This window comes from Haemorhous mexicanus, chromosome 1, assembly GCF_027477595.1.
Source record: "Haemorhous mexicanus isolate bHaeMex1 chromosome 1, bHaeMex1.pri, whole genome shotgun sequence".
In the NCBI taxonomy this organism is placed as follows: Eukaryota; Metazoa; Chordata; class Aves; order Passeriformes; family Fringillidae; genus Haemorhous; species Haemorhous mexicanus.
The window spans coordinates 27,797,268-27,815,084 of NC_082341.1; the positions used below are offsets into that span (position 1 = coordinate 27,797,268).

The 17,817-nt window shown below is 40.7% G+C and overlaps 1 protein-coding gene across 2 annotated transcripts in view; it reads left to right on the forward strand.

Moving 5' to 3' along the window:
- Positions 1–17,817, forward strand: part of SCIN (scinderin) — a 48,652-nt gene that overhangs the window by 15,284 nt on the left and 15,551 nt on the right. Inside the window, exon 4 of one of the 2 annotated variants that reach the window (XM_059843949.1) lies at positions 2,693–2,842. In XM_059843949.1, the coding sequence (XP_059699932.1) occupies positions 2,693–2,842 (150 nt within the window). Of the gene's footprint in view, positions 1–2,692; positions 2,843–14,250; positions 14,311–17,817 lie in introns of those variants that run through there. The other variant, XM_059843956.1, reaches the window with a different exon arrangement.

A 17,817-nucleotide genomic window follows, 5' to 3' on the forward strand; every position in this document is an offset into this window, starting at 1 on the left:
TAGTAAAGAATAGTCTTTATTCTCTAGTGCTAAAAAGAAGCAGATTCTTATTTCTCTAGCTTTTAAAATCAGTATTTTTCAAATAACCATGTAAAATGGAGCTTGTGAATCTCAAGATCAAGAATGTTTTCAGACACTGCTTGTTGATTCAAGCGGTGGTTTATGCAGTAGAAGAAAACCTGGAACATTATTTTTAAGGAAAATAATGAAGCCTGCAAATTTAAAAATCTGAAATCCATTCCTGTAGATTTTTAAAGGTCCTTCTCCTTCCTCAGGCTTATTTGAAGCCTAGAGCCTGTGGACTGTAGGAGAGGTCAGTTTAGTCACTTGCTGGCTGAAGGCAGACAGGGAGAATAAACTGTGATTGTGGAGTAACTTGGGTGCAGTGAGACCTTTAGGAGAGGCTAAGAAAAGAAAATGTGAATTTATTGTCCAAAAAGTCAAGGTCTTTGTAATTTGCAGTGGCAGTTCAAGTCTCACAATATCCTTTGTGGTCAGTACAGCAAAAATACTCATTTTGTAGATGCAACTACTTGTTTGAGGTTCCATCACCAGTTACCAAAAAACCAAGACAAGGCCAATGGGTACAACTGAAGCTACACTTCCAACCTTTCTGAATGAGCAATCTCCACCAATTGCCACATCAACACTGAGATAAGGCAGTAGCTGCCTTACCTCTTTCCCTATAAAAATTCATATTTATTACTGCAGTATCTCTAGTGACTCCTGTTTTCCCACTTATTATTGCAAATAAGCTCAATTAGTGGGATGTAGGCCAAGATGAGAATAATGCTAAGGAGTCTGTGTTTTGGAAGGTCTCCATGAATTCGGTAGAGAAGGGCTGAAGCAGTGCCTGGCAATAACAAATGTACTAAAAATCTGCTCATATTGGAATGTTTTACTTTGTGTGCATTCATTTCTTCAGAAAATTGTTTTCCTCAGTTTGAACAGACGTTTTACTTTCCTGGGGAAACGTAGAAAGTCAGATTTAAGATAAGGTTCAGACCTGACACCAGCTATGAATCCAGATTCTGGATGCTTGGTAAACTGACAGTACTTAAACCAGAACTTAGAGGCAGTTTTTTAATTTAAGCCTACAGTCAAGTTGTTAAAAGGCAAGCTGAAAACCTCACAGCTTTCATTGCATAGCATCTGCAAGTTGAAAGGGATAGAGTTCTGTCAATCTGTGGTGTAATCCTGACAAAGCTTAAAACTTTGTCTTTGAAGAGGTGCTTTTGAAGGGGGAAAGGGAGGTTGGAAGGGAACAGTGAGATCACTGAGATCTCACTGTGGGGGGGTTTTGTGTCCAAACTGGTGAGAAGTAACTGTTGGAAGTTACTAGTTCTGTTTTGTATGCAGATGCCATGAATGTTAGCTGTCTTCTAAAAATTTGCCTCTGCTAGTACTGAGAAGTTGTGCTTCACCCTCACTTGTCTCAAACCACCCTTCCAAGTACTGTTAAAGACCTACAGTGGTCAGCAGAAATAACTTGATTTTTTTTTTTAATTAAGTAGATTTTCATCTGAAATCTTAAGTTTTATACAGTTGTATATACAACATAAATCTAAGCCCAAGTAATTTTTTCAGTGAGGGCTCTGATTAAAATTTGCATTGCAGATGAACACAAACCAGTTGAACCATATTAAAATTGAAAAAGACTGCGTACCTTTATTGCTGTACTATTTGAACTTTTTGACAGAATCATGTGAAGAATCAAATTACCTTCTTCCAGGAGAAGGTGGGGGAAGCAACCAGCCAAAATGAGTAATTTCTTTGGACTGGCTCCTGCCAGCCCAGCCTCTAGCATCCCTGCAGCTTATGTTATGCTTTTGGTTAGTAATTTTGATCAATGAAAACGCTTCAAGTTCTGGATGAATAATGGGGATTGCCAAAACTCAGGGTCCTTAGTCTGTGTGGCTGAATCAGGTAACCTGTTTTAGACTGGTTCTGGTGTCTCCCTTTCCTGAGAGGTGCCCTGGGAACATGCTGCATTCTACAAAAGGTCAGCAAATAAAGTCTGGATTGAAAGATTTAACTGTACTTTAGTAAGACATACAATCTGGATCTTCCTTGAGATTTTGAAATGAATTTGTTTCTTGACACAGGTAAGTACCAGCACTACTGAAGTACCATAGCAAATTTAGGAGTTCCTGGTTCTTTAATTAGCTAAAGCTCTGTATGTAATTGGGATAAAACTCAGTCAAACCAAAACTATGACTATTCTGAGCTCTAGTGATCTCTTAGTTATGTGGAAGCTATATTATATTATGTAAATATCTAGCATATTACAGCATCACAGAATGAAATAGGTTGGAAAAGATCTCTGAGCACCATCTTGTCAACAAGCCCACAGCACAAAATGCCAAATCCTGTCTTTTCTTAGTATCTCCATGGGTGTGATTCCATCACCTCCCTGGGAAGCCTATTCCAATGTTTATTCACCCTTTCCATGAAGAAGTTTCTTCTAATATCCAACCTAAATTTCTCCTGGTGCACTTCAAGACTATGTCATAGATACTGCAAATATCTACGTGATTGAGCAGCTCTCTTCTAGAAAGTACTTCTGAAAGATGTAGATTCACTGATGTTCTGGTGGTTTAGATCCAGTAGGATAATTATTAATGAAATTAATTCCATCATTTTGCTGTGTTGAATCCTGTTGCTAAAGTGTGTGTTCTTTTCATTATTTCAGGAGATCTATCAGTGGTGTGGCTCATCGTGCAATAAGTACGAGCGGCTGAAGGCTACGCAGGTTGCTGTTGGCATTCGGGACAATGAGCGAAATGGAAGGTCTAAATTAATTACTGTGGAAGAAGGGAGTGAGCCAGACCGCCTCATAGAGGTATTGTCACGTGCAAAAACTTGTTGCTGACGTAGCTGTGAATAAAAAGTTTTTCCACCTCAGGAGCTAAATCAGATTGGGCTGATGCTAGAAGACAGATAAAGGGTATAGTAGGCCAGTTTGTACATTTTCCTTCCTTCCTTACCCAGGCAGTATTAAGTTATTTGGGCATTACAGTCTGAGATAATTAATCATCTGAGAATACTTTTACAAGAATAAATGTTTGCTTTATTGAGTTAGCTGTACAGTGACTGAATTAACACCATGCCTCACACCAGAGCATGCCATCAGCTCTGTGTGAGGAAGGAGCATCCAACAAGGAAAACACAGCACCAAAAAAGGAAAGACACAGAATTACTCTGTGTAGAAAGCAAAAGAATGTGGCAAATTGCATATTGATTTGGCTGGGGGCCAAGCACACTGCTTTGCACTCTTCAGCTTCTGTTACAAGATCATATGCGCCTGGCCTCTAGTAACCCCAGTGAGCCCCTTCCTCATATGTTTAGGAAGTTTAACAATTTACTAAAAATTCCCAGATTTCAGATATCACAACTGAGCTGATCAAAGTAGAGTGGAAGAAAAATTCCCAATGTATGGATTTTTCAGATCTCTAAAAGTTAACACTTATGTGTTGTTACAGGTGTCCTGCTAATAAAAGCATTGCACTTGGCATTTGTGTCCTAAATTAAGCTTCTGCTATTCATTCTCTAAAGAGAAGGAAGAGGGAAGCAGGGTCACAAAGTAGTTCTTCAATAAAATGGAGTATGTATAGCTGGGATATTGTCATGTACTCCCTATTAAGTTCAGGAAGTAAAGCTAATGGTGCATGCAGAAGTGCAATTATTTTTTGTGCTGCTTTCATTCAGTGTGGTCATATGCAGCATAACTAGTTACTGCCTGAGAGCAAAACAGGTGCTGAGCCGCCAGCCCGTGGCCATGCTGGCTGTGGGGACCCCTTTGGTGGGCTGTCCATATCCTTGCAAAGACCTTTCCTCCTGTGGGTGTGAGTATAGATGTGGCTGTGTTCAGAAGAAGGGAAGGTGGCACACAGTGTACCAGAGATTTTTGAAGATGGAAAAAACCCAAGCAAACAATGCTCTGTCTGGTTTTTTACTTCCTTGTACAGACTTTCCACACTGGCTCTGATGTGTCACATATTTTACATGTATAACTGTTTTGAAAAGAGCACAGATTGACAATTAGAGAGCAACCTCCTGCTCCTGGTTTGACTCACAGCATTGGGTTGCGTCCTGCTGCAGCTGTGGCCGGGTGGCACTGGGACCCTGCCCCTGGCCACAGCTGCTGCTGCCAAGCCCATCCTGGGGTTACCTCTGGAGGCTCTGAACAGAGCTTCTGGTACATTCATGTGTGACTTGGGAGCACTGATCAGAGCAGCTCCCTTTGCTCCTTGTATGATGCTGGTGCAGATAGGTTGGACTTTTGTGCTACCCCGGTGAGGACACGGGCCAGGTGCAGGCTGCCTCCCTGCCATCCCCCTCCATAGGCTCAGATGGGAAGGGATATGCTGCCCTTGCCCCTGCATCTCTTTGCCAGGCTTCCATTTGTGTGCAACTGCTGTTTTGTAGCAACCTCAGCACATGATTGAGAGCAGGAAAACACCAAGATGGCATTTTGATCCTGTAGTGCATTGTTGTTGTATCAGGGCATAAATTCATTTGCACAGCAGTGTATTAAGAGGTTTCTGCTTTTGTTTTAGGATTCTGAATATGGAGGGAACAGAAATGGGTAGTTCAATGCAATTAGATTAATTGCTTTTATTGCTGCCACTGTGATGAGCCCAGTTTGAGTGGGTGTGTCTGCAGTCAGGGTTTATTTTCTATTCTGCATTGTGCTATCCTTGCTTTTGTAAGTGCTGCTTCCATAACAGGGTCTGCAGCTCAGCTGTGGCTGTCCCAGTCCACTCTGAAATGTGCTGCTAGTAAGTCAGGAGGGTAGCTAACCTGACAAACATCTAAAATTTATTAATCCTTATTCCTGCTCAAACTGTTTCCAGTTTCTGGAAACTCTTTGTTTGGATTTCTCCTTCCTTCCACAAAATTGTCTCTTAACTTGCTGTTACACTGTCCCAGGCTAACTGCTGTTGAGCTATGATTGTGTTTGTTTCTTCCCTCTACATCAGGAAGGGTGGATTTTTGGCATCTCCAGCTTTCTTAGAAAAAGCTTGATTTATTTTCTAGGGAAAATAATTACATACTTTAAATATTCATTTTGTCATCCAGTATGCCACTGAAATCAGAAAGAGATTTCCTAAAATTATCTCCTCTGACAAATGTCAGAATGATGCCCCTTCCTGTGAGCTAAAAATCTGCTTTCATATCAGTGGCCAAACTTGTTCATGCAGTGCCAGTAGATGCTTCAGGCAGGGGCTGACATACCCACCATGAGTACCAGCAGAAAGAGCCAATACTGATCTCATTCCTGCTCCATAAGCACAGAGTTGTGACTCCCTGCAGAAAAGCAGGACTTCTGCTTGCACCCCACCTCAGAGGCAACACACAGGCTGGCTGAACTAACCCTGCCACGCTTCTGTCCAGCTGTAGGATTGGCAGAGGCAGCAGTGCTGTGATGAGGAAGTGTTTCCTGGCCAGCCCACTGTCCTGCTGGGTGCTGTGGGCGAGGTGAACTTGTCTATAAGGGCAGTTACTGCTCCCAGCTACCATTTTTAGCAATGGGAAGAAGCTGCGCTGCTTGAATTTGCCCATGGGAGAGAACTGTCTGGAGCTGCTGTAGGACTGGATGAATTGCTGTGGCAGACCAGCAAGACCCAGCTCACTTGCCCTGGGAAAGGAGAATTACTAGAAGCTGGGTATGTGAGTAGTTTTGACAGCAGCAAGCCCTTTTTCATCTGCCACCACAGGCCCCACAGTGACCATCCTGTGCTTGCACTCTGGAAACACAGCATGTCTGGAAAGCTCAGACTTGCAGCGGGTGTGCAGAACTTCTTAGAAGATGCTTCAGGGATCACTAGAACTCTGACTGTGAAGACAAGGCAGAATCTTTCTGTGCCCATCAGAGATGTTTGTTATCTGGCTTCACCTCCGTGTATGGAAGGTGAAGCCAGATATATAATTCTGGCTTTAGGTGCTAGATCTGGGTGAGGTAGTGACTGGCAGGTTTAAAGAGGCAGTGTTGTATAGGATTGCTGCCTTGGAAAATTAAAAGAGAAACAGACCACCTTGGACAAATGGCTGCTGTTGCTGTGACTGGTCACCAGTCACAACAGAACATTAAAAAAATCATCAGATGCCAACTCTGCTCTGATTTTCACATGTAAACAGCTGAACCCATTCTGCTGAATCTTACACTTGAATGTTCACTTGAATGTACACTTGAATTGTGTTACAGGAATTTTTTGACCTTCATGGGACCAATCCAAAAACAGATCTTAGCAATGCTTGACACAGTTTGGTAGCTGCTACCTCTGCTGACATTGATACTTACCCTTCTCACTGCTTGCAGTGGTAAGTGGAGATCTCACAGCACTGCTTTTAGTTGCCCGAGAGATCACTGAGGACTGAGAGCAGCCAAAGTAATTGACAGCCATGCTCAGGACAGGCAATTTTCTTACTCTAGTTGGAATCTCTGCTCTAGTTTTGAAGAGAGGAGAAAATTGGAGAAAACTGTATTTTAAAGTTTCCCATAATCTCATTATTTAACAATGTGGAGTAATGGCAAACTAGAAAAACAAGGAATCAGAAATTAGTGTATTTGTGAAGATTTCTAGTCAGCTAGCAAGCTGAAGGTGCTAGTAGTAGTGCAGGAAGCATAGAAGCATTCAGTTCTGAGTCACTCAAGGGAAAGATGCAGAGCATCCAATCCTCCACTTGTTGTGCAGCAATCCCTTGATCTGGTATCATAACACTAGAGATGAAGTTGGGGGGAGGAGAAAGTCTTAATGTATTTTTTTTCCTCTGTTTGTGTAATCTGCAATATTAGACACCCTAAAATATGTTTATGTTGATAGTACTTTCTGTCTACATAGACTCATCTCCCTGTGGTACATTTCAGGTATGTTGGGCAGCTGTGTCAGTCTGCAGAGTATGAGAGCCAATGAAAATGTAGGATAGACTGAGTTCTACCTAAACTAAGTGTTAAGCCCTCATCTGCCCCCTCTACCTAGTATGTCATGTTCAGCTAACACTTTTCAAAATGCTTCTGTTTTCTCTGAGCCTGTCTGATTCATAGAATTTATTGTTCCCTTACACGACTCCCTTAAAACTGCAGCTCTTGGTACTACATGATTGCTGTGGGTTTTACTGCTGAAACTTTTTGTTGTAGTTTTGTAAAGGTTTTTGATTTTCATGATTGAAAACAATAAAACCTGAGAAATGTGACAGCTGAGGTTCAAAGCCACAAGAAAATGAATCATCTTGTTAGTATGCATCTTTGGAATCACTCCTCTGCCTTTAAACATAAAGCTTTGCCACTTATTTACTCAGCATTTGCAGTTGTCACGTGCCTGTTTTTGTGAGCATTCTAGAGCCCTTACAACAGGTGGGTTTCAAACCTCTCATAAAATACTTGTGTAAAGATTCAGCTAGTGTAAATACCGAGCAAGAGGGAGAACCTCTTCCTCATTGCTGGTAAAGCAGCATTTCTAGTCCCTGCTCTTTCTTTAAAAGCCCCCAAGCAATGATTAGTCATGAGAATTGCTGAGTGCCATTGTAGTCAGTGACGATTGTTTTTGCCTGTGGTGAGAATAAATACTACAGGAGAATGGTCTGATCACATTACAGCCAGTCACACCTTCCTACCTTTGTAGCTGGAAAGGGACTGGCAGCACTATGTAGTGCTAACTCAGCCCTGTGGATAGAATCCCAAGAGCACTGACAATTGAGAGAGAGATTGCATTGCAAATGCAAGTTACAGAGGTTCTAGACTCCAGAGACCCAAATAATGCAAACAGTGTTGAAAACGTGAAGCTCCAGTAGTCCTTAAATTAATTGAATAGATGTCTGCCCATATGGGTAGAAGAGCAGTATCACTTCTTCCTTTCTTACTAAATTCAAGCCCTTAAAAATTATTTTTTACAAATCAAAGATAATTTCCAAGGACAGCATGGAGCACAATGAGGTAGCTGGGGAAAAAAGTGAGGCTTGCCTTGACGTGTAGGTGGGTGTGAGAGTGCAAGGACATGTTGCTCTGAAGGAGCTGTGCAGGTTCCTGCAGTCCCTGGCTCTGTCACATGGATCTTTACGTAAGGCTGGAAGAGCAGCATGTGCCCCACTGCTGAAGGTATTGGTTTGGTACCTGCTCCTTTCCCAGAGCCAGCAAGAGCAGGATCTGTCATCACAGCTCTGCAAAAGCAAAAACTGCTCTTGCTACTCACAACATTTGTGTTCCTTCTTGTTCCCTTGCTTTTTGGTTGTATTATGAACTCAAGTCATGCTAAGGGGAGGTTTGTTTGTTTTGTATTCAGAGGAGTGAAGGAACAGTGATGCAAGAGGAGGAAGAGGGGTAACTTTTTAGAATAATATTCTATTCTAATTTTTTGTGGACTACAAACTCCAGGCATTTGTTAGGGATTAAACAATTGTTTAATCATGTAGCTTGTACACAGTTTTAATCAAATGCTCATAAGCTCTGAATTGGATGTAACTGTCAGGGCCCAGCCTGACCTGTTCACAACCAAAAAAAATGCTCATTATGAAAAGTAATGAAGCCCAATCTATGGCTTTGGAAATATGTAAAGCAAATTTGCCTGTTATCATCTAAATTGAGACAGCTGGAAAAAACCAGACATTATTCCAAGGAATTTTGTGAAATAAATACTAGAAATGAATTTCAGTCCCAGGGTAGAGGCAGTATTTAACAGTCATGTACAAAGGAAGGTGAATGCACTGAGAGAGGGATGGGGACAATGGAAGTTGTACCAGACCTCAATGCAAAGACTCAGTAACACAGGCACACAGAGCAGTCAACTACATTTTCATGAGAATACGAAGACTTGAGAAAGCTAATGCCCAGAAAATAGCAGAACTACTAGCTGTAGTTTCTATTAGTAGTCACATTGGCTACTCAAATGAACAGACAGCTTTCTCAGGCTGCTTTGAAACTATGGGTCAAATTTACCCCTCTGGAACACGAATATGCTGCTTCACTGGAGTGATTTTGGGCATAGGTAGGTGCCAGCAAGAATTTGGGTCCTGTCAGTTTGATCCGTTTGTTGGATACAAATCAAAATAGTCCAGGGGAATAAACCCTTAGGGGTAAAAATCTTACACATGACTGTGCACCTTTCATAGCAACACCTGCTCAGTCTGAGGAGTGGCAGTTTACCAAGCATTCCAGTGTTTAATTAAGCTTTATGATGGGCTGTGAAAGTGGGTACAAAGTGCAAACCCCTTGCCCTTCAGGGTGCCAGTTTCAAACTGTCAGAACCAGGAGTTCTGTGTTCTTTACAGTGATGGAGCCTGTCTCCTTCATTAAGGACAGTCCCTTTCCTTGATACAAATTTACATTTAAATGACTAAATTACTCAACTCATACGCAGACAAAACTTGCCTGGCCTGGATTCCAGTACAGCTTAGCTGCTTTGCACTAGCTGAGCATTTGGCCCAGCATTTTTCCCAGACCCATGTAGAAGATCAACAGGGGTTTGACCAGAGAATGGCTGAGGCTGGTAAGGAGGAATCTTCCTAAATGTTGGGAGGTGCCCATAATATTCTTCAAGCTGCAGTTTTAGTCTTGGCTGCCTGAAGCCAGGTACTAATGACAGGGAACTGAGTAGGAGCTGCAGGTGGCAAACACATCTGTAAGCCAGGCTTCTAATTAAGTCTCTAAATACGAATTGCAGTGCCTGCATTAGAAATTTAATTTCAGAAAAGAAAATGTTCAGGTGTATCGTACTGCATGGCATGAGCTAAATTCTTTATGAACAGCTCTACTAGCAAGTAGTTGAAAACCTAATTTCTTGTGCTAGGAAAGTTGCTTCTAAACTAGGTATTCTAGGGAATTTCTAAGATCCTAATGATTTCCTGGAAGTGCTTGCAATCAAATTATAATGTGTCTCGTTTGCATTCTTGTGACTGAGAAAACCACTCATCTTTATGTTTCCTTCTTTAGCAGCTGTAGCTCGCAGGGTTACCACATAAGTCAATTATAATCTTATAATTACATGTTAGAATATGAATAGAGTTTGTAGTGGCTTTTTTCCTTTCTCTGCTATACTATCAAGAAATCTCTTGGTGAAAAAGTACTATAATTTTCACTTATTAAATGAGCATAATTAAGAGAAGGCCAAAGACAAGATATGTTAGCACTTATCTCCACATGGGATTGTTAGCTCTTATTTCAAGGTACTTCCTTTCAACAGGGGAATTTCATGGAGAAGACCTGAAAGGGTAGATTTTCTTTGCTGTATAAAAAGCTCTGAGATAGACTCTTCCTGGGACCCTGCACCTCCCTAACAGAAATGCACCTTGAAGGGGTATTTTTTTTCTTTTTTATTTCTGCAGGTTTGTCTTCTCCCAGCCCCTTGCAGAGCAACTGGTGTCTGTGTGCAAGGTTGCCGTTGAATTTTCTGTACTGAAAGTTCTGTAGTGCAGGAAGAGCTCAGGGAGGAAAACTTTTTGGGTTTTGTTGGGTTTTTTTTTTTTAAAGAACTCCGCATGTGCACAGATTGCTGTTCCCTGTCCTGGCCATGTAAAACTGGAATAAGAATCCTCTCTTTGGGCCAAAGTGAAGCACAGCTGTATGGAAGAAAGTATCCCATGTGTTGGGGGATCATTTCAGTATTTTCACCACCACAGTGGGTGATGCTGAGGAAATCTGTAAATATAATTATTGCAAGTACTGCAGAGTAGGCTGTTAGGGCCAGGTCTTCTGCTTACACAACTGTTTATGACTTTGATACTGTCTGGCTTTACCTTTAAAAATAAAAGGTAGGTAAATTAAGATTTAAATACTGCAGCAATGAGTGCTGCGGCTTCTAATTCTGAAGAACTGTAAATCATAGCTGAACATTTTGGCTCCTTTACACAGAATTTTAGGATGTGTAGGAACTTAAAGGCATAAATCAGTTAGTGAAGGGCACCTAAACTAGCAGGAGGAAATTATTTTCAAAGAGCTAAGCAGGATATATCTCCTAGACAACCAAGTGAAAGGAACATTCTTGCTCTCTCTGTGCTAATAAATATTTAATTTTTTTTCAAGCATCAGCAGGAGTCATTAGAGAATATCTGTCAAAGTACTCTCTGAATTGCTTTCTTGAACATTAGAGTCCAGTCTGTGCTCTGTCTTGGACCAAAGAGTTTGGTGTCATACCAGGGAGGATCCCCTGGCATATCTGGTCTGTTTGCTGCATGGGACTGGGAATGCTGAGCTTGTGAATACAGTCAGCGTTGCACTCCAAAAATATTCCAATGCCCTGAGTGGCTTTTTCCACCTTCCCCTCTCATGGTCTAGGTGCTGAAACACCTTGCTGCAGCTCCTCTGCTCACCCTGATGCTGCTGTGTGCCACAGCTGCCTGCTAACTGCTCTTCCATCTGCTGTGCATCCCCTGGGAACACTGATTTCCTAGCAGGGTCTCTGCCTGCCAATCGAGGGCTGCTGCCTCCAGCTCAAGCTTCATGGAGTGTTTGCCACACTCCTCTTTTCACTCCCATATTGGTATGGTCCAGCCACAGCCTTGGGACCAGCTGCAAAGCTGGAGGCACTTAAAGACTGAAAAGCTGAGAGGGTTGTGGATTTTGTCAGATAAATATTCTATATAGCTGAGGCTCCCTGTTGGCATTAGTTACTGATTTATTTTGTTATTATCCAACACATAAGCATGCACTGTCACGTAGCACATAAGATATTTTATCCACAAGGCCTTCAAATAGAGATCTGCAAAGGCTTCAGAGTGTACCTCAATTTATGAGGTAAATAAAGCAGAAAAAATGGGCAACTCAAGTACACGTGCGAGTGTCTGCAGGCTTTGGCTCCCATATTTAATACTACTTCTGGTATCAGAGGATGATGTTAACAAAGCAATGAGATTAAAAATTTAGGTAGAAAGAATGAGCATAAATGCAAAAAGATGTGGAGGTGATTGACTAGTTCATTTTTAATTATGCTGCAGGTAGGCATGTGCTGAACAGCTCAATTTCCTGTGTTTGTTTAGCAGCAGTGATGATTAGAAAAAGACTGCTGCATTTCATAGTTACTGCCTTTCACCCTCCTGGTTTCTTTGGCACGGGATCACTGTTCTTGAAGGCATCCTAAAAGCCAGATATTTGAAGATAATGTAGGCTGGGGATTTCCTCATTCCATGTACACCCAGTCTTCAAGTAAATAACTAGCTTAGATACTGCCAGCTGTGCAGTCCCAGCAGGACAGAAAGCAGCCTGTTTTACCTTGCAGATAAACTCTCTAAAAAAAAAAAAAATCAAATTTTTACTCTCAAGACTGATCTAGACACCTTTTTGTGAACATGTTATCCATGGCCAGTTTCACAGAACAGACAATTAATGTTAGAATATTCTTATCACGTGAGTAAAGGCTTTATAGTCAAATTATCCCAGACAGATATGCAAAGTTGCAAATATTTTATTAAAAGCTGCCAAAGCCTAATGCCCTATTTTTAGACAGTTAAGCGCAGAGCTTTGAAAAAATTATGATTTGCATTTGAAATTCCTGAGACAACAAAAACTGGCTAAAAATGTAGGCCATAATTTATGCATCAAAAGTGCCATGAGCAGCTGATGTGCTTTGCTGTTTTATATCAATCTGAAGTCCCACAGAACAGATTTAGACCTTAATGCCAGAAAGTCCTTTTGATAAATGACATGGTAAACACCCAGAAACTAACAGCATGCCAGAACCATTTGTTAACATAAACCACCCTTTTTTCCACTTCTCAGTGCATTATGGCTGTTTCCATCTTATTTTCAATCTGTGTTCAGGAGGGTGGGAGGTTGCCTGCTCAAGGTGAGTATGTAATGAGATCTGTTGTTGCTGGAATTGCTAGTGAGAGGCCATTTCAGGCAGAATCCCTGTGAGCAGTTCAGTGAAGGGATGTTTTTCCTGTTGGGAGAGTAATTTTTTTGTAAGACAATGAGTATTTGTTCAAAGTGGTGGGTAGAGTTCCAGGTTACAATAACCAGTAAAATAAGCCTATTTGGTTATTCATTATCTGACAAATAACAAAAGTAATTTTTGTCTGGTCCAGAATATCTTCAGCAGTGGTTGTGCTGTGCCAGAGGAACCAATAACCCCAAGCAATTAGAAGCTGTGACTATTTACTTTAGCAGAGAAGCCCTAAAGCCACCTTTGCCTGATGATTCTCTGTGCTGGTACCCAGGGTCAGCCAGGTGGTTACTAGCCTGCATCATGTTCATCCTTTCCTTTCTCTGAAGCATTTTTTTTCCTGCTCAAGTATGTATTTGAGAGAATACTTATTTCAGAGACATGTTCCTTGTAATATTCTTCTCTGTTTTGAAGGTTAATAAAAATCTAAACCTTTATCTACTAATGAGTTCATACCATGTCTATTTTTCAGACCTGTAGTCCTGCACAGTGGCTTTATTCTCGGTCACAACCTACGTTGTGTACTTTGAATTTGTGGAGCAGGATATACTTGCTTGTGTCAAAGCATACAGGAAAGTAAATGATGAGCTACTACCCTGACTCTTTTCCAAAAGTATTAAGTAATAAAATGTCATTTAGGCAGCTTTAAGCTGTGTCAATTTCTTGCTTTTTCTGTTGGTCTTAGCATACAAAGGTGGGAGTTTGAGGGGTTTTGATATCTGATCTTCAGGATCACAGCCACGACAAACAGTTCAGTTTCAGACCCAGAAACCTAACCCAAAGTGTGTATATGAAGAAGAAAATCAAACACAATGCTAGTGTACACTAGTTAAACTGTATAAAACTGGTTTTCTTTCTTAATTGACCTTCACTTGACATGCTGTTCAGGTATTGTTTTCCTAGGTGGATTTTCAGCCTCACTGAACTCCTTAAACGTCTTGTTCCCATTAAATCAATATCAACTATTTTATGATGCAGAGCTGGCTTCTCTAGTTATGAAGAAAATATTTGCCAAATTTCTTTCACTGACTTTATTTTAAATTATTTACCTTGTCACATTCCTTCAGATTAAAAGCTTTTTGTCTGTATTTCTTCTGTTCTTTTTTTAAGGGTGGAGTTTCACTTCTGAGTAAAAGCATTGACTCAGTATTTTGCAGTTATCTGAGAGGGTGCAGATATTTACAGAGAAGAGCTTGTGCACATGCAAATATGAAACAGGTTTTGCAGGCAGGATCATCTACATTGCATTTACCACAAGTGAACTTGGGCAATTGTAGAGGAACTGATGGTCTGTTGGTTTGCATAATGGTAGTCTTGTACTAACCTGAGAGTGTCAACACAGAAGTCTAACAGAACATAAAAACCCCAACATTTTATGATTAATTGATTAATGCAGACTGACTTCCTGTTTTATGCCTTCAGACAAGATCTAAAGGTATGGAGTTAATGAATACTTCTGCTAAAACAATGCTAAGCCCAAAGAATGAAGGAGGTGGGGCATGGATATGCTTTCAGGGCTCCTGATTACTCTTCATATTGCTGTTACTGTAGTAGTGAATAGTGATAATATGATAAGCATAATAATAATGATGATGATTTAAAAAGCAATTTCAAGGCCTGTGTGTGCAACTGTGCCTTAATGAGATTTAAGGTGGGAAGTTTTCCAGGATGGTTGGGCATCTGGGGAGCAGTGTGACTAGGTTGTCTTGTGTGTACCCAAGAGAGCATTGCTATTTCCAGGTGTGTAGGGTGGATCTTTGGGTCTAAATGCTTGGCGTGTTTGTGAGTCAGGGTCTCACACCTCAGAGCATGCAGGAGAGCCAGCCTGGGGCTGTCAGCACACTGGCCCATATGGTGTCAAGACCCAGAGGAGCAGCCTGGCTGTGCAGAAAGGATTATGTGAGCACAATCCTGTGTAAATCACTGCCACAGGATTTGTGTGAAACTAAGAGTGTATGTATATAAGTATCAGAAGACCCAGTGTCCTTCAAATGGTCTGTTGGTATAAATCATTTCGTTGGGGTACCTTGCTGCAAAGCTTTGGGAGCCTATGACTGCAGTCTCAGCTGGAGTGATTTGTTTTCTTTTTGATCCATCACATGAGAATTATCTGTAAAAAGGGAGGTGCCCCAGAGAGCTACAACTCAGCCAGCAGGTGCTTATGTAAGGATGCAGCCCAGTTTCAGCATAGCAGTTAGCTGTTGTTTCAATATTGTTGTGATCTTACTGATAAAACTATTAATTTTCATAACATGTAGACATATACATGTGGAGCCATAGCATGGGAATCTGCCTTAGGAGGAGTAAAGATGACTTCTCTGGAAGGCATTTCTTTGGGAAAGTACATTATTTCGACATTTTTTCATACTTTGTGTTTAAGTATGGAATTTTCCTTTCATGATCTGTCTCATCCTCCAGCCTATACGACAAGCTGGCAACAAATACATGTTGGAAGCTGCATAAACTGTTCCTAGCAATACAGATGTATACTGACTATATATATTTCATACAATATCACTTCATATAGTGAGTATATATCTCTATGTATGTATGCTATATGTCTTCACAGTTGGTGTATTCACAGGTCTTAGGTCATTTAACCTTGTATCATCTTCTGGTTTTGATACCAGCCTGTGCAGGTACCGCTGCTGATTCAGCTCAAGGCATTTTCTGACAGCTGTGTTGGCTGCCCAGCCCTCCTCACAAGTCCTGGCTTTTCTTACCTGGTAGGAGGAGAAGCACATCATGTCCTTCATAACAAGGGTCACCACAATGCCAGGATCTACAAGCAGCTGTGACTTTAAAATGCAGGAGAAGGGGACAATCTCAGGGCCCTTCTCCATTTGTTTGTGGGCTCTTCTGAGAAAAAGAATTACAGAAATTAATAATTTGTATTTTTTGTTTGCCTGTGCTGAAGCACGGGGCGAGAGAAGCCAGGCAGAGAAGCTCTCTTTGGCCAGAGAAGCTGCTGTGCAAGCTGCTGTGTAATGACAGCTCATTAAGGAGGGGTTTCCCTGGAACCAGAATGTCTCATATCTATAACTGCACTGCACAAAGGGGGTTCTAACCCCTCTCCCTGTGTTAGTACCCATGAATTGAGATTTCTTAAAACCAGCTTTGTGAGTTTGACAATAATTCTCTATCTACTTCAGAAAAATATTTCTGCGTTTGGTTTTAAGACAGCAACAGGTCAGGCCAGCAATCTAACCTGTGCTGGGCCCAAATTTAAAACCTAGTTTTGAAATTTTAGGGGCTGCTTACTGTAATTGCTGCCAGAATGCAGAATGCAGCACCCAGACTTTGCTGTAAACAGAGAGGCTGCTTCTGTCAAGATGCTTTCACAAACACCAACAAGCACTATTTGCTTTGAAATATTCAGAATGACACTTGCACAGTTAAAAGAAAAAAAGGGATTTTGTATCAGCATGCATGACTTACAAAGATGCTGCAAAATAATTGTGTTGCCACAGGTATTCCACAGGCACAGCAAGGGAAAAAACTGACATTAACTGTGTCAGAAGCCGACATTTTTGTGGGGTTTTTCGGGTCTTTTGTTTGTTTGTTTTGGAGATTTTTTGGGGCTTGGGGTTTTTTTTTTCCTTTTACTGTAAATGCCTAATTAAGCAGAAGACTAGTGACTGCAAACTTCTGAGAGTTTTGTTAACAGGATTCTTTTACCCTCTTATTGGTTACTGAAAGTCAGATGTTACAGAACCCTCAGACTTGTTCAGTGTCTGTTCAGGTAAAGATGTATGCCTGTTATTTAGCAGTTTTGTGACCCTGACATTACAAAGACAGGCGGGAAGGGAAACATTTTTAGAAACCTGGTGCCAGTAAACTGCATATGCCCTTCTATTCTAGCTGTTCCACCAGCACAGTGGCACTCTGTTGTGGACATAGAGGCCAGCTTGGCCTATATAGTAAATCTGCAGCCATGTAGTGTAAACTCAGGAGATGCTGACAGAGAGCTACTGAAGAGCTATGGGCAACATCTTTCTTAAACTAGACATTGCTTTCTTGTCTTCAATGAGCTGCAGATAAAATTTTCTAGCTTAAACTGCAACAATCACACTTGAAAAGGCTATTTTCAGTTTATTTTATTTTACTTTACTATTTTACTGACTTTACCAGGTAAGAAAACTCCACAGATGGCAGATTTATATTAAATATTTATTCTATATTGCTTTTCTTTCCAAATTGTTTGCAGCTGTATGCTTCGTTGGGCTTCCCTGTTATCAAATATTTACAAGGCTTTTTCCTGTGGCTCCACATTATATTGCACAGCATTTTGTACAGATACTGCACAAGTTCACAGGAAGGCTGGTACTGCCCTTGTACTTTATGTTAATATTTAGTCTCTCAGACATGTCAATTACTACCTTCACTCTGGGACATAATTTCATAGAAGTCCATAATATTCTTTATGTAACCTTTGGATCCATCCACATATATGAGTCATTAGGGAAAGATCATCAAGAAAGGGTAACTAGGACTCAATAATGACGACCTCACCTAACATATTCTTGATGAACCTCTCTAAATTTCTTATAGTGATAGTTGTTATAATATTGCCCATGGTGTAAAACTACCACAGTTGTTAAAATTGATATTCTAGTGGTAGAGTAAGAAAATTTTTTCTCATACCATAACTTATTTTCAAGATCCTAGCTAAATTTTTCCTTAAAATAGGATTAAGAATCTGTAACTTTTAAGATTAATGAACTCATCATATGATATTTTATATTGCTAATTGAATTACTTTATAATTTCAGCTAATATTTTCATTCCATCAGTTTTAATTTTAGTATTGTTAAACATTTTAAGAGTAATGTCATTCCAAAGATTATAAGATGTGCTTAACAACCATTCAGAAGTTACTGGGAAGAAAAAAGGAAGACAGACAGGTAAACACACACAGAGAATAGGATCACATACACCTTTC